The sequence below is a fragment of the Cnephaeus nilssonii genome, assembly GCF_951640355.1.
Source record: "Cnephaeus nilssonii genome assembly, chromosome: 13".
NCBI classification, from domain to species: Eukaryota; Metazoa; Chordata; class Mammalia; order Chiroptera; family Vespertilionidae; genus Cnephaeus; species Cnephaeus nilssonii.
In genome coordinates, this window is record NC_137084.1 from 70,840,837 (window position 1) to 70,862,489 (window position 21,653).

General features: G+C 37.6%; 1 protein-coding gene across 2 annotated transcripts in view; it reads left to right on the forward strand.

The window, feature by feature from the left end:
- NPAT (nuclear protein, coactivator of histone transcription) overlaps positions 1-21,387 on the forward strand; it is a 59,810-nt gene extending 38,423 nt beyond the window's left edge. The window contains exons 11-18 of one of the 2 annotated variants that reach the window (XM_079787435.1): positions 4,571-4,667; positions 5,330-5,458; positions 8,265-9,926; positions 11,589-11,704; positions 11,781-11,889; positions 15,083-15,143; positions 15,248-16,400; positions 17,353-21,387. In XM_079787435.1, coding sequence (XP_079643561.1) covers positions 4,571-4,667; positions 5,330-5,458; positions 8,265-9,926; positions 11,589-11,704; positions 11,781-11,889; positions 15,083-15,143; positions 15,248-16,400; positions 17,353-17,430 — 3,405 coding nt within the window. In that variant the 3' untranslated portion in view covers positions 17,431-21,387. The remainder of the gene's footprint in view (positions 1-4,570; positions 4,668-5,329; positions 5,459-8,264; positions 9,927-11,588; positions 11,705-11,780; positions 11,890-15,082; positions 15,144-15,247; positions 16,401-17,352) is intronic. The other variant, XM_079787436.1, reaches the window with a different exon arrangement.
- The last annotated feature ends 266 nt before the right edge of the window (positions 21,388-21,653 follow it).

The window sequence follows — 21,653 nt, forward strand, 5'->3', positions numbered from 1 at the left end:
GTGTCATTGCTGACACGCGTGTCATAGGTTCGCCATCACTGGGTTAGGGGCTATCAGGAAGGCAGGCAGGCAAGCCGTTGGGAGCCAGCAGTCCTGGATTGTGAGAGGGACATCCCCCGAGGGGTCCCAGATTGGAGAGGGTGCAGGCTGGGCTGAGGGATACACCCACCCACCCACCCCTGTGCACGAATTTCGTGCACCGGGCCTCTGTTATATATATAAAAAGATGATATTTTTGTTTTATTTCAAAACCATTGCCAACAGATTAGATATATAGTTATTTAAAATAATTAAGATATAGATTTTCTTTATTATCTGAATGTAATCTGTTCCTAAAAATTTGTTAGTGACCCTAGCCAGTTTGGCTCAGTGGATAGAGCTACAGCCTGCAGACTCAAGGGTCCCAGGTTCTATTCCGGTCAAGGTCATGTACCTTGGTTGCGGGCACATCCCCGCTAGGGAGTATGCAGGAGGCAGCTGAATAATGTTTCTCTCTCATCCATGTTTCTAACTCTCTCTCCCTCTCTCCCTCTCTGTAAAAAATCAATAAAATATATATCTTAAAAAAATTTGTTAGTGAATTTTCTGATAACCATTCAAAATTGCATTATAGTCATTTACCACATAGTATTTTGGTCAGTGAGGACCGCATATACCAAGGTGGTTCCATAATAAGATTACTAGTGGAACTGAATTTTCTGTAAGAAATGGGAAGATATGTGATTCAGAAGAAATTTTTTTTCTTACAGCAGCAATATCTGTGGAACTTGGCAATCTGTAGATTCCTTCTCACTCACAGCACCTCAATTTTTAGTGCACAGGTTACATCCCAGTCAGTTAGCTACTGGCCTGTTTCAGTACAGAGGAGCCTGTCTTCAGTGCTACGCATGCGGAAGGCACTACAGCCCTCCCAGATCTAGCCAGAGGACATTGTTGTAAGTTCTTTGTTGAGGACCTATTGTCTTGTACGAGAACACAGGTCCACAGGAGCTACCTTAGCAGCTATTGCGTGCCACTGCCACTTTAATAAAAGCTTTCTGTGATAGTATGGAACCAGCCTGACCCTGTACTTTGGGAATATTTTCAGGTTGTAATGCTGTAAAGCATAGAAAAGTTTTATTTCTTTCATCAGTTCAATGCCTGAGAGCGACCTTTGTGCCAGTGGAATGAAAAACAAATTTCCAAAGTCAAAATACTGAGTTCTTAGTACTACACCATGTCCATGTTAAATACCCTCATTTTTCAAAAATATTTTTTTATTGATTTCAAAGAGGAAAGAAGAGAAAGATAGAAACATCAATGATGAGAGAGAATCATTGATTAGCTGCCTCCTGCACGACCCACACTGGTGCTCAAGCCCACAGCCCAGGCATGTGCCCCAACCAGGAATCGAAATGTGACCTCCCGGTTCATAGGTTGACCCACAACCACTGAGCCATGCCAGCTGGGGGACACCCTCACTTTTTTATGGCTACCACAAAGTTCCTTAATCTTAACACTGGTCCAATATGCAATAGCCCAAACCACATCATCCTGACTATCCCCTATGTTCCTGTATTTTGCCATCTTGAGATCTGTCTATTCCTGCTGATTCTCAGGCCACCTCACTTCCTCCTGACAGTCACTCTTAGAGTGATTTATGCTTTACCCAGCTATATTTCCTATTAGTCTAGCCCACATCCCTGTTCATAGAGCAGCATTGGCAGCTCGATGTTCTGTTGCTTACCCTGTTGGGAGGAGGCATGAGAAGGGCTTGTGAGACAATATGTATAAAGTCTGTATTAGTGTAAAGAATGTATTAGGCCTTCACATTCACTCACTGATTATCCAGAGCAATTTCCAGTGTTGCAAGCTCTATTCATACTGAGTGCTATGTATAGGTATACCATTTTTAACCTTTTAGACCATATTCTTACAGGACCTTTTCTAAGTTTAGATACATTTAGATACACAAGTACTTACATGTTTGTGTTAAAATTGCCTACAGCATTCAGTATAATAGCATGCTATACAGGTTTGTAGCCTAGGAGCAATAAGCTATAACATATACCCTGTAGTAGGCTACATCTTCTCAGTTTGATTTCAGGCAGTTCTGAATGATGGCTGTTGTGTATTTTAGTTGTAATTTTGATTGTGGGAGGCAGCAAGTGCCAGTATATGATGTTCACACAATGACAAAATCCACTAATGATGCATTTCTCAGAAAATAGCCCATTGTTAAGTGATTCATAGCTATTTTTTTCCAGTTATTTTTGAAAAAAATAATTGACATACATTACTGTATAAGTTTAAGGCAGATAGCATGATGATTTGATTTACATATATTAAAATTGCCTTATTTAAATGGTAAAAGTAATAAAACCCATTGAATAACTTTAATCAACTCTTCCAGATATCAGTAAAGCCCTTCCTATGTCCGTGCAACAATCAGTCATGTATTTCTAAGTATTTAATACTCAAAGGTTCATTAGTGGGTATGTTTGTGTGCAATAAGCAGCAGTGCTGAGCAGTGTGTAATAAGTTAATTTTCTCTGCACTGCTGTAAACTATAAAAATGTAAAAAAAAGATAAAATGGATTCAAGTAATATTTAACAAAGTATAATGAACATTTACTGAGTAATTTTGTGAGACTGCTAAGAAAAGGAAGATGGGGATAATAGTCACTTGCTATTCAGTGGAGGTGAAAGTGAGTAAGCTGATAAAGGAATAATTTAACAGTATATATTTTAAGATTTCGTCCATGAGAAAATAGCCTTTTTGAAGAGCAGCTGAGATTGTGACTATAGCACATCCTTTTACTTGGACTGCTGGGCAATGTAATCATGTTTGTTGCCATGCCCACAAAATGAATTCAGTAAATTCATTATAGTGGGTTTTCTTTCAGATGATGAATTCTGGTAAAAACCATTGAATTTTTTTTTCTTTTTGTTCAGAATAATATTCTTTTTCTTTAGAATAATTTTTTAAACATACATAAAAATACATTTCCTATATTCTCCCGTGGTGAAATTCAGTAAATTTAACAAAATAGGATAAGCTTTTATAAAGCAACCTTTACATTATTTATCATTACTGCTTTTTACCGCCGCTTCTATCTTAATGTTTAACAAATGCATGTCTATTCTAAATTTTTATAATCTCAAAGTCCTTGCTTATATTTTCTCCACAAACATTTAAAATCAGGTGGTTACTGTACTGTAATCAAGGCACTCTGTTAGATATGTGAGAGGTTATATTAAAGTGATGATGCAACTTTCTGCTATTGGTTGTTTGTAATGCTGTGCAGTATCTGTCAGAAGTTAAATATCCAGGTTTAGATAGCTTTTTAAAAGAACTGCAAGACGCCCTCACTGGTTTGACTCAATGGATAGAGTGTCAGCCTTCGGTCAAGGACACATGCCCAGGTTACGGGCAGGGGTTGTGCAGGACGCAGCCTATCAATGATTCTCTGTCGTCATTGATGTTTCTATCTCTCTCCCTCTCTTTTCCTCTCTGAAATCAATAAAAAATAATAATAATAAATAAAAGAACAGCAAGACATAATATCCAACTGAATAGTATATACATCAAATTCACTAAGGCATGAATAGCTAGTTATACAAATAGGTGAAGTAGGCATTTTAAAAATATTTACAAGACCTGGAGGTAGGGAGATATCTTAGGCTATACAAATCACTGTAGTAATAATTTTTTACTTATTTTAATCTATATAAGATGGTGGATGTTAAATTATTGTGGAATCATTTTACATTGTATGTAGTAGGTCAAGTAATTATGCTGTACACTTTAAACTTACACAGTACAAGTGGCCCAGTGCACGAAATTCATGCACATTAAAAGGGAATTAATTAGAGGAAATATTTTATTTTATTTTGTTTTTTATATTGATTTTTTACAGAGAGGAAGGGAGAGGGATAGAGAGTTAGAAACATCGATCAGCTGCCTCTGCACACCTCCTACTGGGGATGTGCCTACAACCAAGGTATATGCCCTTGACCGGAATCGAACCTAGGACCTTTCAGTCTGCAGGCTGACGCTCTATCCATTGAGCCAAACCGGTTATAGCTAGAGGAAATATTTTAATATTGTTACTTGCCCTTTCTCTATAATAGAAGTGTCAGAGATGAAAGAAAATTAGTAAAATGTATATGAAAACCTCCCTCCTATCAGAGTCGGGGGCGCGCCGCCAAACCCAGAGTCAAGCCCCCGGCCACCCACGTGCGCCTCAAAATTGCGTGAGACCCAGACCCGGATGGCCCCACCCTCGTCAAGCCCCGCAGGGCAAGGGGCACAGCCTCAGGTCCCCTGGCCCGGTGCCAGGGTGGGGAGGGGGCACAGCCTCAGGTCCCCTGGGGCAGGAGATGCGGCCTCAGGTCCCCCGGCGCGAGGGCGTGATGACCATTTGCATATTAGCTCTTTATTATATAGGATTACATGTCAAGTTATAGCTTGATTTTATTTTGTATTTATATATGTGTATAGTTCCTATGTTTATTTAATGTTTGAGAATATCTTATTTTGCTAGTATTAAACCATATTCAATGAGGATTTGTTTTTTGTTTTTGGTAGAGTGAAATCCATATGTCTGAAGAAGCTATCCAAGATATACTGGAACAGACAGAATCAGATCCAGCATTTCAGGCACTCTTTGATCTCTTTGACTATGGTAAGAAGACCGTTTCTTTCAAGGCAGTTAGAAGAAAAAAGTTTCTCCGTTTCTTTGGAAACTTAACCAAAGTGAAGCAACATTCCCCAGAGCATCCGAAAAAAGTTCCTATTTTCATTAAACATTATACGGATACGAAAGGAGTTTTTGTTTTGTTTTGTTTTTCTTTAAAAAACTTTAGCTAAGTTGTAAAAATACAGAACAGTTTTTTAAAAGTTTTGGGTTTTTTGTGGGCATTTTTGTCAGGCAGCACAAATGTGTTGAAGTCTGCTACTATACATACATTATACCAAACACAGTTGGATAATACAGAAGGAATACAAAAAGTTGGCTATTTCCCTCAACCTTATGGCCTAGTGCAGTAATTCTCAGTGTAGTCTCTCAACCAGCAATATCAGCATTATATGAGAATATGTTAAAAATACAAAATTTGTGGCCCCCTCCCCCATGTGATTCTAGGCTAAAGTTTTAAGAACTACCTGTCTGGTGGGAAAATCTTTGTACTTGTCAGTTATATATAAGGCACTATATTAAAAACATCCAAAATACCATAATCAAAACCAATGTCTAACATTTGCTTGACCACTGTCAAGCTTCATTAATTGATGCTTATTTTTATTTTAGTCATGTAACCGATTGTTTCCCTGTTCCCTTTTTAACAGGTAAAACAAAGAATAATAAAAATTTATCACAAGGCATTTCCAGTCAGCATATGGAAACCAATCCCAATGTAGTCTTAGCAGATGAAACTAATCTAACAGTTAAAGGTTCTTTTAAAACAGAAGAATCTGGTAAGAATTTGACTTTGTTAATATCATCAATCCAAACCCTAAATGTCAGTCTCAAAATTTCAAAAGCAAAAACCCTTGTCTAATTTGGAAGTTCAAATTACCACGTAGGTCATTTTTGTATTTCTAGTATTCTCTCTTCGTTAGAAAAAAATATAAAAAGAAAATTACCCCCCAGACTTTAGTACTTTGATTAAAAGATGAATTTTTAGTACTTACTCTCCCATGATACAATAGATTCTTGACATGCACAAATTGGTATTAGTGGTGTTGACGAATTCAACAAAAATCTATAACATTTGATACAATTTTTTGAGCCATAAATTCACATCTCTAATATATAAGGTTGGTGTGTGGTATTAATCATTCAGGCTAGTAAGCAAATTTAGCTGACTGCTCAGTATCTACAGTATACCTCACTTATTTAGCGGAAAGTATATGTTATTTCTTGAATTAAGGATTTTATGAGGTTTGAGGTAATACTTCTCTTTGTCTATAACTCAATTCTTTGTATGTATTTCTGCCTCCCATGGAGTACCAATATGACACATAATTGCCCCACAGTAACTACTTATTAAATGAGGGAAGATAGTGAATATGTTCATTTTAAATCTTTTAAATATTTGCCAGTTTTCTTCAAATTGTACTTTGGTGAAATACAACACATGTACAGAACTACACAATAAAAAATGTATATAGCTGATTGAATTACAGTCCAGCAAATACCATATAACCATCTCTCAAATCAAAAATAAAACACCACAGCACCACCAAAACCTCTCTTCATGTCACTTCCCAATCAATATATTTTCCATCCCTGTTCCTCAAAGATAACCATTATCCTGGTTTCTCTCACATTATCCTGGCATCTCACACTTCTTGCTAACGTCTTTAGTACCACGTGTATTCATTTCTGTCTGCAACAAGCTATGCCAAAGTAATCATTTCTGCTCATGTGTTCTTAAATGTTATTACCCCTAAAAACCCTGATGGTTTCCTAGTTTTGCATCATGTCTTACAAAAATTAATTTTGGAGAATCTCAAAACTACATTTCTTCTTTGAGTCCTCTGCCTACACCCAAGTCCAATCCTCCATTTCTTCTTCGCCTGAATTATGTTGGGGTATATCTTTCTCACTATATAGTATGTGTGAAACAACGTGCTTCAATTAAGTTCTGCCATGCACAAAATGAGGTTTGAAATTTATTTTCTCAGATGGTCTTCCTGCTTCATTGAAACTTGACTAGTGAATTTATTTGGCCTGACTGCAATCTCCACTAGTTTCCCCACAATAAGGATTCAAGTGTTTTCTGTACCAAATATTATTTTACCAGTGTCACATTAACAGAATTTACATGATTGTTGATAAACATTTCCTGTATTTTTTATATTGTTAATTGTTACTGTTTTCTATCCTAACCTGTGAATACCGTATGCAGTTTTTCAGTACTGTGCTATTTTCTAAAGTATCTTTTTCTCTTATTCCAGCTGTCACACTACATTTTTCAAGATATACTACCTCCTTTGTAACACTTGTTCACATCCCTAGCAAAAAGAGGTGCCTTTTGTTCCTATACTTTCACAGTTTTTATCATGTTTTATTACAGCTTTCTGTTCTGTATTTGCTTTCCTTACTAGACTGATTTCTCCAAGGTCATTCATCTTCGTTTCCCGGTACCAATCATATGGTTGATCTTCAATAAATGTGTGTTGAATATCAAACAATATACAATAACATTGTATGTTGATCGTGCAAAATGTGCTTGGCCCCATTTCACCTTTAAGAATATATCAGATAAGGTCAATAGAAATAGTAGAAGTTAAAAAGTTAGCTGTCTTGAAAAAAACTGCGTGTTTGGACCTCTTTTTTTTATATATGCTGGTAAATATTTGATGTTCTTAAACCTGTATACTTTATCCTTCATTGTGTCTGTCATCTATTTTCCGAGAAGGTTGAAAACAATTTGACACTTGTTTAAAAGGCATCCTCCTATATAATATAGAGCTAATATGCAAATTGACCGTCATGCCCTTGCACAAGATGGCCGCCCTGGGAGGGCAGTTGTGGGCAATCAGGCCAGCAGGGGAGGGCAGTTGGGATGACCAGGCCGAAGGGGAGGACAGTTGGGGGGGACCAGGCCTGCAGGGGAAGTCTGTTGGGGGGGACCAGGCCTGCAGGGGAGGGAATTTGGGGGGGGGGGACCAGGCCTGCAGAGGAGAGCAGTTGGGGGCCATTGGGCCAGCAGGAGAAGGCAGTTGGGGGTGGCCGGGCCTGCAGGGGAAGGCAGGGGTGACTGGGCCGGCAGGGGAGGGCTGTTGGGGGGGACCAAGGCCTACAGGGGAGGGCAGTTGGGGGCGATTGGGCCGGCAGGGGAGGGTCGTTGTGGGTGACTGGGCCGGCAGGGGAGGGCAGTTGGGAGCAATCAGGTCGGCAGGGGAGCAGTTAGGCGTCGATCAGGCTGGCAGGGGAGTGGTTAGGAGGTGATCAGGCAGGAAGACAATCGAGCGGTTGGGAGTCAGCAGTCCCCAATAGTGAGAGTGATGTCCAAGGGGTCCCAGATTGGAGAGGGTGCAGGCTGGGCTGAGGGACACACACACACACACACACCCCAGTGCATGAATTTTGAGCACCAGGCCTCTAGTCTATAATAAGAAAAGTACCTTTTAGTACTTTTAATACATCAGACTTCTGCTTACTGGTATGTCAATGATTGGTGACTTCCTTGGCTAAATAGGTTTTATATAAAGATGACTACCTCAAAAGCTGTACATACTCACCATATCTTTCTACTATGCTAATATTTTGCAGATGATCAATCTGGTCAACCCCCACTTTGTACATCTTATCAAAATGAAGACACATCAAATGCTTTAAAGAATGGCAGCAACCATGATGAGCTTAGACAGGAAGCCCAGGGACATTTTTCCCAGATAGGTTCTAGCATCCAGAAAAAAACCTTCAAAACAGGTGTACCTACTGAACAGAAGTGTAACCTTGATATTACCTTTGAGTCTGTGCCTAATTTAAATGACTTTAACCAAAGAGTAAATTCTGATGCCAAATGTAATCAGCATTGTGGTGAATTACACACCAATCAAATGTTCACTGAAACTGACGTGGCTATGGAAGTTGAAAAGAACTCTTTGTCTCCAAATGTGCCGAATGAATCTCGATTACAAGTAGATCAGTCTGATACACCAGTAACTTCATTTGTTTCCCTTGGTGGTGAAACTAAAAATGAAAACTTAACTCTCTCTGGGAAAAATTCTCAACTTTTATCCCAAAATATACCATTAACTGGAAAGCCATCTAAAAAAAGCCAATTTTGTGAAAATTCTAATGATATAGGAAGACTGAAAACTAATTTCCCTGGTTCCAAAGCACTGGATTCTAGAGAAATTCATCAGAGTAAAATTGACATTGATGATGTATTACCAGTGACATCACAACTTTCAGAGTGCCAAGATAATTCTTCACTTCAAAGTATATCTGTGTCTGTTGAAAATTCAGTTTTAAATGTATCTGAACAAGGAGAAATTGGTCTTGGAGATTCAGTATCTTCAATTAAACAACCATCTAATGATTCATCATGTATTGAGTTAGATCATACAGGACATGAAAATCAGCCCTCCAAGTCTGATAAAGTTGCTTTGGATTCACAAGAACCTTCATCTTCTGCAAAAGAAGATGGAAATAGTGTTTTTCTCTCATTAGGTGAAAATGAAAACTGTGGGGAAGTTGCATTGATGCCTCCAGAAGGTAATCTTGTAGAAGAAAGACATTCTCTTCCTTCAGAACCTGTGTGCTCTTCAGTGGTAGAGTCTCGCCCTGAGTCCCAAAATACTAGTGATAAACCTGCTAGCAACAACTCAACAGAGATAGATGCATCAAATATTGTCTCTCTCAAAATTATCATTAGTGATGATTCCTTTGTTTCCTCAGAGACTGAACTTAACACTGCTGTTTCTAGTATCAGTGGAGAAAATGTGCCAACTATAATTTTGTCCTCTGCTAAATCACCTGCCAAAAATGCAGAATTAGTTAAATGTCTGTCTTCAGAAGAAACTGTAGGTGCTATCACATCTGCTGAAGGAACAGGGAATTCAGCCTCAATGGAACAGAGCCTTTTAGTGCTTAAACCTGGGGACTCTGCAGTAAACAACACTCAGAGTGAAGACAGCATTGCTTTTTCAGCCAATGTTACACCATGTGCTTCCAAGGATGGGGGATATATACAATTGATGCCAGCTACAAGCACAACTTTTGGCAGTTCAAATAACATTCTGATAGCTACCTGCGTGACTGATCCAACAGCCTTGGGAACAACTGTAACTCAGTCAAGTGTTGTGGTGTTGCCTGGAAATTCTGCACCTTTGACTGCCCAACCTTCACCGTCCCAGTTACAGACACCACCAAGGTCAAACAGTGTATTTGCTGTCAACCAAGCTGTGTCACCCAACTTTTCACAAGGTAACTTTAAGAACATACTGAAGTTTACTTCTGTGGAGTAGGATCTAATTTCTCTTGTGTATATAGTTATTGACTAAGCGATAATAAGTCATAGGTAGTATAAGAAAAGATTCTGAAGTATGTGATTATACCTCCTCTTTAGCTAATTAATTTAAACTTTTTTTTATCTGCTAAGCGATGGAATTTGATGGTTTACAGTTTTTCCTTTTTTTTTACAACTATTTCCCAATCCATGTGCTAAACTACAAAAGAGAAAAGAAAGATTAATTTATCAAATAGCTATATATCTACTAAAACCCATTGTTCTGTGAATTTTTAAAAATAGATCTATTATAGTCTTAATTTTCAAGGAATTTATTATCTATTTGGAAAGACTTTAAGACACAACCTGAATTTCTCCCTTTGTAATTTCTCACTGTCTTTCACCTTTCAGAATTGATCCCTATCTTTAGACTTCTTTGTTTATAGAGGACTTGTGGCAATTAGTACATGCTGTTTTATCTGTAGTTGGTGATTGACATGCCTGTCATATTATTTTTTTATGTTTCTTGAAGGTAGAGCTTATGACACATTCATCTACATTTCCTTAATTATTGGTTCCCACTTTTCCCCCCTCTTTTACATTTATAGGCATACAGTAACATTTGATTAAATACCAACAATTAAGTACCAAGCCTGATGGCTTGGTATCAAGTGCTATTTAAAATAAGATAAAGGTAGAGAATGTGGAACTTGAGATGAAACTTAGAGAAGTAAGGTAGTATTTGGAGTAAAAGGAAGGAAGGAATCTTAAGTAGCACAAGTGTAGGTAGATATTTGAGTTGCTGAAGTAGGTATTCATGAAAGTGAGATCATCCTGAGGAGCAGTTAGTGAAAGTGTATAAGGAAAAGATTCATTTACAGGGCAGGGCTAAATTATGATAGCCACAGGCTCTATTGTTGATGTCTAAGGACCATGTAAGCATTGTCCTTCACCGTCCCAATTACAGACACTGGAACTTTTTTGACCAATACCATTGAGATAATAGGTTGGGGTTGTGAGCAAGTATTGGGCTATTAATATTCAGTTGGAACCCTAGTAATCTGGTATAAGATTCAGACTTGAAACCTTCACCACCAATTTTCTAGTAAGTTTTACTATTATTTCTAGAGGAATCTAGATATAAATAAATAGCCACCCGCCACTGCACCTGACCACTTCCCTGTTGGCTGGTGCATTCCAGTGGTGAGCTAAAACTAAACCCCAGCTTAGGAAACAGGGTTATTCTTCATGTGGACGACTCTGTGCCGAAAGCATGGGAACAACAAGGAAACGGCTGAGGGAGGACATTATGTGGTCTGCTCTGGCTTTGGGTTGTAACAAAGCTTTTGCTGTGTTTTCTTTTTTTCTGCAGAAAAGAAAAAAGTTATAAATATAATATGATATCTTGGCTGTAGAATCTTATGCTTGCTTATGATATTCACCTTGACTAAATGCCATCACTACTTTAATATTCAAATTCACTTTTCCTTAATTTATTAGTTCCTAAGTTAATTTCATAAAAAGAAAAGAAAATTGTAAGAAAGGGGGATTATAATTTTAGAGAGTTTGTTTCAAATTAGTAATCATTTTGGTGTCATGAGACAGAATCTTATTTTATTAAATTTTGTTGGTTTTTTTAGGATCTGCCATCATAATTGCTTCTCCAGTCCAGCCTGTACTCCAAGGAATGGTAGGAATGATACCTGTATCTGTGGTTGGTCAGAATGCAAATACATTTTCTGCTCCTCCTCAGCAGGTAAGATCTATGAACAAAAAGTGGTGCGTTGATGTTTTTTTCAAACATAGTTTATAACTAATGGCTTCTTTTATAGGTCCTTCACATGCCTTTGGCAGCACCTGTATGCAATAGAAGTATCCCTCAATTCCCTGTGCCTCCAAAGTCTCAGAAAACTCAGGGACTAAGAAATAAGCCTTGTACAGGTACATTTTTAAATTCATTAATGTCAGCTTTATGTTTATATATTCATTTGTTTGCAACAACACTACAGTATTTTCTTTTTGAGTACTTAAACCATTCCTAACAGGTGATCATCCATTCTTTGCTTAAAGGTTTTACAACAATTTAAACAAAAAGATAAATGGAACAAACTAGAATTTAAAAGAGACTACGTATTTATAGGAACTTGTATGTGGTGAAGTCAGAAGTCAGAACAGGATGGATTGCTTAATAAATGAAATTTATTGGATATTATGTATATTACGGGGAAAAATTGGAACCCTCCCTTATATCTTATACAAAGGTGAAACCCAAGATGATTAAAGACCTAAAAGTGAAAAGCAAAACAATTAAGCATAAAAGAAAATGTAAGAGAATATCTTAATGATGCTGGGATAAATGAATTTTAAAAATGGAAAAATATATAATTTATAAATGGAAAAGTGTGATGGTGCTGATTACAAAATTACAACTTTTTCAACAAAAAATACCATTTACAAAGTAACAACCAGACTTGCATCCAGGGCCATGATGAATATTGCACCTAGTTCTCAGACTTCTGTACCTAAAACTTTTCCATCTTTATGGTAACGATATGCCCATGTAGATAACCTGCCAAACAACCTAACCCTCAGAATTCTGACTTTTGCCATTTCTAAGTCTTCAATCATCCTCTCCCATAGCTTCATCTTTAATTTTTCACTAATTTTTAAAGACCAATAACTTCTCTCATTTCCATATATCCACTGACTCTCTCTTCCACCAATGATAGCTCCTAGTGTTTGAATCCTCGCCTTTTACCTGAACACTCAGTTCCATTCTAGTTTTTCTTCTTCACTATTCAGATTAGACCCTACCACATCAATCATTTTTCTCAGTACAATTAAAAACCTACATATCTACATTCTTCTACCATACCTACTTGGTACCCCCAGCCCTGGATCTAACCAACCAGTGATCTCTGCCCTCACACCGGGGCTTCTGAGCTTTGCTTTAGAAGTGGCACTGGGCCCTTTAATGCCACTTATTTTCCTCACTTATCAGTAGTAAACTCCATTTTAATATGTACCTGTTCTACTTCCAAAATCATTTTTCCTTTCTTTCTTAGAGGAATAATTATCTCCTTTATAAGGTTAATACAATCTACTTATGCTCTAGATTATCTCTATATATAAAAGCCTAATATGCAAAGTGTCCCCTCGGGAGTTTGACCGGGAGTTTGGCTGCTCACTATGACATGTGCTGACCACCAGGGGGTGGTACGGAACAAAGGAAGGCCCCAGCCAGCAGCCAGGGAAGGGGGGTCCCAGACGGCAGCCCCTAGGGACCCTACCCATGCACGAATTTCGTGCACTGGGCCTCTAGTCTTCTGTGTATCTTCAACTTTTCTTTTTGGGCTCCTTCCCTCTCTGGCTTTAAAGTTCCTTAGGTTTGTCCAACCTGCCAACCCTTTATTCTCAATCCCTCTTATCTCTCAGTTTGGTTTTTTTTTTTTATCCATGTTATTGTCTTTTCTCATGTTGCCACTAAAACTGTTCAAAATGAGGTCACCAGTGACCTAATATTGGCATATACATTGGACATTTTCAATTCTTTACTTCCAGCTATTGATGGCTTCTGGAACCACCACTATACGATGCTTCTCCCTCTCTAACTTTCTATAACTGGAGACTTGCAAACTCTGCCTATCCAGGTCTCACCTTTTCCTCAAAGACCTCCTCTGCCTACTTTTCCTCCCTTGGTTAATATCACCATTGATTGCTCCTTTATTCTTCATATCTATGTAATTCCCTTTACTGACTCTTAAGATCCTCATTGTCTCTTACCTGGAATATTTAGAGCCATCTATAATAATGAAAGTGTAATATCCAAATCAACCGAATGGCTGAACAGTGGAAAGACCGTCTGGATGAAGCCGGGGCTGCAAGAGCCAAGTCAGCTGGGGCTGCGAAGGCCTAATCTTGCATGAATTTCATGCATCGGGCCTCTAGTCTAATTATATCTACAATTCCTATTTCTAGTTTTCTTTCTTCTTTAGTTCATTTTCTATACTACTGCCAGAGTGACTCTAAAACATAAATCTTTTCATGAATGTTTCCTATTTAAAACTCATAAGGTTTCTCTATGAAACCTTTTGCATAATACATAAGGTCCTTGGCTGGCCAGTGTTGGCTCGGTTGGGTGCCCTCCTGTACCCCTAAAGGTTCCTGGTTCGATTTACAGTCAGGGCACATAACGTGTGTTCCACCCCTGATCAGGGTGCATGCAGGAGACAACCGATTGATATTTTTTTTCTCATTGAGATCTATCTCTCTCCCTTCCCTCTCTCTCTTTCTATTCCCATCTCTCTCTCTCTCAAAGCAATAAAAACATTTTTTAAAAATTTTTTAAATACATAAGGCCCTTCATGGTCTCATCTCTGCTTTTCCTTCTAGCTTCATGCCTTGCTGCTCTCTCACATAAACTCCATGGAAATCAAAATATGGTTATTAACACCTACATGTACTGTAGGTGACAGGCTTACAAACATGACAATTATATGGGTACATTTTTAAAATAAGCAAAACATACTGCTTTCTTTAAGTATCTTTCTAGATCTACGTAGTACTCTTTTTTTTTTTCTTTCTTTTTTTTTAATTCTCATCCCAGGATATTTTTTCATTGATTTTTAAAGAGAGTGGAAGAGAGAGGAAAAGACAGAGAGAAATATCGATGTGAGAGAAACACATCTATTGGTTGCCTTCTGCACGAGCCCCAACCAGGGCCCAGGCCAGAGAGGAGCCTGCAACCAAGGTATGTGCCCTTGACCAGAATCAAACCCGGGACTCTTCGGTCAGCAGGCCAATGTTCTATCCACTGAGCCAAAAGCTAGGGTTAAGTAGTACTGTTAAGTGAACATTGTAATTCATAAATCCAAAAACGGATTCATAATATTTGCCTGAAGTTGAAGCAAGGCATTTCTGTTTGCTCTAAAATGGATGAGTGACCATATTATATATATTACAAAGCTGGCTTTTAAACTTAATATGGGAAAGTTTTCATTTGTACATTAGCTTTCATTTAATTTTTTGTCTCATGATGTGTGATACAGTGTGATCTGTTTCATTTTCTTTCAGAGGAATATACTTTTTCTCTCAGGAATGTTTTTCTTTTCTAATTACTCATTTATAATTCCAGGAAAGCAGGTAAATAATTTGGTGGATTCATCAAGTCATTTAGTTGGATGTCATGCACAAAGGTGAGCATAAAAGTAGTTTCTATCTGATTATTTGAATGCACAGATTTAACATGTAAAAGATTTCTTTATAAGTTGCTAAAGGTAACTTTTTTCTTTTTTTTAAGAGTTGAAGTTTCTGACAAGAATATGACAACAGATCATGGAAAAAAACTCGAAGAAATCACAGTTCCCTTCTCAGTAGAGAATGTAGTTCCAACTAGCAAACCACTGGAAAGCCACAGGCGTGTGCTCTGTTTTGATAGCACTGTTCCCGTGGCAGATACACAAGGGACAAACCATAAGATGGTGTCCCAGAGCAAAGAAAGGAATGACATTTCATTTCCTAATCTTGGCTCACCCATGATGTCCTCTACCTTAAAACTCTCTTCTAATAATGCTCTCAAAAGAGAGAGAGAGAAACCTCCTGTGCCTAAGATTTTATCTAAATCAGAAACTGCCATTGGCCGACATGCCATAAAAGAAGCTCAGTCAGAAAAGAAAGTTTCATCAACAGAAACTGGACTTGAATCTTTCCATAAAGCAACAGCTAATAAGGAGAATGAATTATGCAGTGATGTGGAAAGACAGAAAAATCCAGAAATTTTAAAACTGTCTAATGGGCAGCAAAATGGAGGTTTACGAAATGAGAAGACTATAGCATCACTGCAAGAACTAACCAAAAAACAAGGCACATCCTCAAACAGTAAAAATGTCATTTCCGTAGGTGCAGCTGTGAAGGATGTAAAACAGGAACAAACCAAATCTGCCAGTTCTTTGATTAACCCACTAAGCAAACATACCACAGAAATGTTACAGGATGCTCAACGTCATAGCCCAGTAAACAGGCTCGTGGACAGTGCTCATCTATCTGTGCCCCGGACACCTGGCTCAGGGGCAGGGGAAAAACATAAAGAAGAACCTACCGATGGTATCAAGATCCCCTCTAGCAGGCGTCTCATTGAAGACGGTAGCACACCTAAAATAATGGTCCCTCCTGTCACCCCTGACCTGCCGGCCTGCAGCCCTGCCAGTGAAGCAGGGAGTGAAAACAGTGTGAACATGGCTGCGCACACATTAATGATTCTCTCCAGAGCAGCCATCTCTAGGACTACTTCAGCAACTCCTCTAAAGGACAATACACAGCAATTTAGAACATCTGCAAGGAACACCACAAAAAAGCGGAAAATTGAAGAATTAGATGAGCGTGAGCGAAACTCCCGTACTTCTAATAAAAATCTTTCAAATTCGTCAGTACCGATGAAAAAGAAGAGAATCAAGGCAAGTTTGAAAGTCTTAATTTCAAAATTATACCTTTGCCCTTTGTTCAGTGCTCAGATTAGAGAGCTCATCATTTTTTACCATAGCTACCTTACTGAACATTCGTGGGGTCCCAGGTTGGAGAGGGTGCAGGCTGGGCTGAGGGACACACACACATACTCCCATGCATGAATTTTGTGCACCGGGCCCCTAGTAAGTATTATAAGTTCTTTGGTTTCTAATCTGTTTACCCATCTAGTAAGTGGATTGAATAGAAAGAAAGGTGTTTAAAATGTATCAGGGAAAGAGTCTAGGGTTTGCCGCCCTGCCAGCCTGGGTTTGAATCCTGCATCTCCTTTTCATTACTTCTGTGATTATGATTAAGGCCATAGCTCCCTGAGTCTCAGGTTCATCATTAACCAAAGGTTACCACATTACCTTACCTAAATGTAGTGTTTGTAAAGTGCCTGGTATATATTAAATGTTTGGAACTTGAGAAGTACCTGATAGTGTTAAAATCTTAGTAAACCTTTCTAAGGTTTATTGTTTGGCAATAATGGTCACTTTATAAAAATTATGTTGTATCATATTTCATTCAGCAATTATACACTCTGGATTTGTATAATGTCTTTTGCCCTAAACTAATGTTGGAGAACCATCGGAATATTTTATTATTCTAATCCCAGTATATTTTTTCATTGATTTTTAGAGTGAGTGGAAGAGAGAGGAAAGGACAGATTTTATTATATTTGGCTCTATTTCTCTGTAAAACTAAAATTCTAAATTGAAAAAAATTTGTCAAAAATTTTAGTATATGGAAGAACTCGATAAAATGTTCTAAGTAATTTAAGAAAGTTTTGGGGCTTTGTTTGAGTTCAATATGTTAACTTAGGTTTATTTTTTCTTTTTACTTTTTTATTTATTTGTTTCATTTATTTGTTTATTTATTTATTTATTTTATTTTTTTTGACAGAAAAAGAAGCTGCCCAGTTCATTTCCAGCTGGAATGGATGTGGACAAATTTTTGTTATCCTTGCATTATGATGAGTAAACATGCTGAACATATAAGAACAATAGCTGTTTAAAACTCGTATCCCTTAAACTGTGAGTGTAGGGAATGAGATATTGACAAAATCTAAAAGCTTGACCTGCACTTTCATTATACTGAAATTTCACTTTATATCTAAATCATGCTGTTTCTGAAGCAGCTTCCTAGTTTGTAAATAGATTTACCTGTTTTATTTTTGTTTGGGGGGGGAAAATTGCAGATATGTAAGTAAAGCCATTCTGCAAATCTGTATAGCTTTGACAATTGCATATTGTAAATATTGTGTAAACATTGTTGAAATAGAGGTTAAATCAACCCAATGTTCTTAACACTGTGTTTTTTTACTTATGATACCTAATTCTGAGGCTTTTATTTATCTGGAATAATTTCTCACTGTTGGGGGAGGGAAGATAATGTTTTTCCTTATAAATTGCCTTCAGTAATTGTCCAACGAGACATATAAAGACATAGCCACTAAATAGTACAAAAGTGATAACCACCTCCAATGGTAGTAAAGCAATCAGAAAATAACAGTTTGGAGGGTTTTCTACAGTGAATATTTTATCACCCCTTCTTATAATTGCAGTAAAGATTATATTCCTGAAATTTATACTTCTTCTGGTCATTCTGGTCTCTTTGTTTTAAAGAGAGAATTTTTTAAACCACATGAGTGTTCTGATCTTTTGTTTGTAACTTTCAAAATGTTTTACAGAACTTTAAGTGGACTATTGAGCCATAAAAGGTTTGGTTATGTACTGGTTGAGATTTCTTGGGATGTATATACTTTTCCCCTAAATACTGGGGATTTAAGGAATTGCACTAATTCTTAGAACTCCTTATGTAGTAGTGACCAATGCACACTTAATTTAAATCTTGTATCCTATTTTAAAGCTTATGTGAAGGATTATCTTCTGATATCCTCTTAGAAAGCCATGCCCATCATAAGGTGTAAGAAGAGAAATCATAGTTTTATATTTTAATGTAGATTCTCCTAAAATGGGCTGTTAAATAACTATATCTATACTCAGATATAGTGCATTGTCTCTGTGCTCCTTAAAATGTTATAAAGAGTTACTTTCAAAAAGGAGAATGAGAGGTGCCTTCTCTGTATTAGACTTACACACATCAGTTAAGTTGATGGCTTGATTTAAACATTTAAATGAGAATAGAAATTATAATTAGTATCTGACCAATTGTGCCTAGACATTAAAGTATGTTCTCTTAAGTGCTTTCTGTTTGGTTAAATATCAGTATATTAAGCTTTTTTTCTACAGATGTATGTACTGTTACAGAGTCATTTTCCTCAACTTTTTTTTTTTTTTATACTGGGCCTTTAAAAAGTGAAATCTATTCTACTCCGAACAACATTTCTCCATGTGGAAATCACATCTTAATTGCTGAATCTCACTGCAGAAATTTATGTTGTAAAAAATTTTCTGATGTGGCAGTAGTCTATTCCTAAGGAACATCATACAGTTGATGTTTGTTTAACTCGACTTGGTACTGTAATACAGTTAGGTTTGAATAAATATTTTCATTAACTTAAAGTTTGAATTCTTTCATATTGGCAGTCATTCTTATTTAGGTATTTGGTTACATTCCTTTGCAAGTCAATTCTTGCATGTTTTTTCAGAAGTTTACATAATGCTGAGAATTACAGATTTTTTTTTCTATTCAGTTAATATGTATTTATATGTGCTAAGCACTAAAAATTCATGTACAAATAAAATAAGTTCACTTTGTTCAAGATTCTTAGTTCACTGGCCAGCAGCCACTAGAAATGTCCAGAGACAGCTTGTATTTAGAGCTTTCATTTATGTTCAAGATCAAAAACATAATCCCCATTTTTCCTTCAAAGTCCAAGCATGCTGGACTAAATTGTAGTATTGTTATCTGGTAACCTGTTTTTAACAGTCAAATCCCAGTGATGACATTTTAGGATTAAAGTATACCACAAAAACTTGTAGCTACTTTTACAACTACATGTGAAGATAAACTCCTAATTTAGGACATTACTTAGTGGTTGATGTCAGTGTATGCTAAATCTGAAAAATCTTGTATTTAAAATTTGTGATTATTTTAGCCCTGGATATTGTTGGAACCCCTATGTTGAAACTGTACATGAGAAAAGCATCCATTAGCATTTATCCACAGGCTAGATGTTAGGACTATTAGGGAGACCTGTATTTAACTTTGATGGGAGTAATTTCAAAGGCACATCCTATCTAATAAAGAGGGAATGTGCAAGTTGACCATCACAAAGTTGGCGGCACCCAGTCCCCTCAGCCCCGCCGGAGTCCCCCAGTCCTTTCAACCCCACGGGGGGAGGGGGTGGCAGGCGCATGGTGCAACCGGACCCGCCCTCAGCTGCCCAGGGCTGGCCCAAGGCTTGTGCTGCCGGCAGTGGCAGCAGCAGACGTGTGATGGGAGCGTCACCTTCCCCTGATTACCAGGTTGCCTCCTGCCCCTGAGGGCTCTCAGACTGTGAGAGGGGGCAGGTTGAACTGAGCCCCCCCCCCCCCTCCAGTGCATGAATTTTCATGCACTGGGCCTCTAGTTACTATATATTCTGCAGTGATCCATTTCTCAAGCTACTATCTTTCAGCCTCAGGTCCAGCTTCTTGAAATTACATTATTTATTAAAAAGTAGTGAACGTACTTGTACCAGTAAATAAATTTTGTTTTGGTTATCAGTTACTTCCATAGGAGACATTTTAGACAGTGGAATTACCAAATCAAAATGAGTGCAGTTTATAGGATCTCAATCATTTTGCCAAACTCTTCCAGAAAATTAATTTATATTCCTACTAGCAAATTGTCATTTCCTCCATAGGATGCTTATGAAGTATATTCAGCTGTATCATCACCGGTTTCTAAATCCTAAATATCTGATTTATGAAACCCAGCTAACCATAAAGGTATAAAATCAAATTTTGGCCTGTATTAAGTTTATATACATACACTATATACTATGTCATACAAGTTTTCTGTGATACTGATTAAATCATTATGGTTTTGTATTCATTGTGGCTTCTTATTTTTTAAGTGCTCACCCCTTTTATGCCTCCTGATTAACTTTAAAATCACCTGTATTATTTCAATTAAAATTCTATTGGAATATTCATTTGAAGTACATTAACCCTATAATACCTGGTACTGAAAGAAAATGGTAATGAAAATATGGTATCCGATATAATAAAAGGCTAATATGCAAATCAGCCAAACAGCGCGACGACCAGTTGCTGTGATGCGCACTGACCACCAGGGGTCAGACGCTCAATACAGGAAATGCCCCCCTGGTGGTCAGTATGTTCCCACAGGGGGAGCACCACTCAGCCAGAAGCTGGGCTCATGGCTGGCAAGCACAGCAGTGGTGGCGGCAGTGCTAAGGATATCCAACTGCCGGCTTCTGGGGAGCGGGCCTAAGCCATCCATTGGACTTCCCCTGAGGACTTCCCGGACTACGGAGGGCACGAATTTCATGCACCGGGCCTCTAGTATCTAATAGTTTTAAAGTTATTTATCTTCTCATAAATGTCTTGCTTAACTGGGTATTTTGTTTGTTGCTATTTTTCGGGACCTCTTTATTACATTGTTTTAACTGGTTATTGCTTTTTTTGTTAATGTAAAATTTTTATGGAAGCATAACATAGAACAAGTGCACCAACTATTAAGTTCAAACAGTTCAATGAGTTTTCTAAAAGTATATACATCCACTTGACCACCCAGATCAGGTATGGAACATTTCCAGTACCCTGGAATCCCCTCACACTTCCTTTGCGTAACTGCTAGCCTCGGGGATAACTTTTCCTGACTTCTAGCACCATAGTTTCACCTTTTTTTTCTTCTTTAACCATGGATTTCTGTAGTATATAGTCAATCTTTTATAACTTCTTTTGCTGAACATAGTGAGATGTCATGTGTATAATTCTATCTTAACCTCAATGCTGTGTACTTTTCATTGTGTTTACTTTGTATTATACTATGCATAATCCATTTTATAGTTGAACATTTAGATTATTTCCAGTTTGGGGCTATTATGAATAGAACCTCTCTGAATATTTTTGTACATACTTTTAGTGAATGTATTACACTTTTCAGTTGGATATATAATTAGGAGAGGAGTTGCTGGGTCCTAGGGTTGATATATTCAACCTTATTTAGCTTTTTCATTTTTCAACAGTGGCTGTGCCAAATCATACTATCAAACTCTAAGGAGAGCTCCA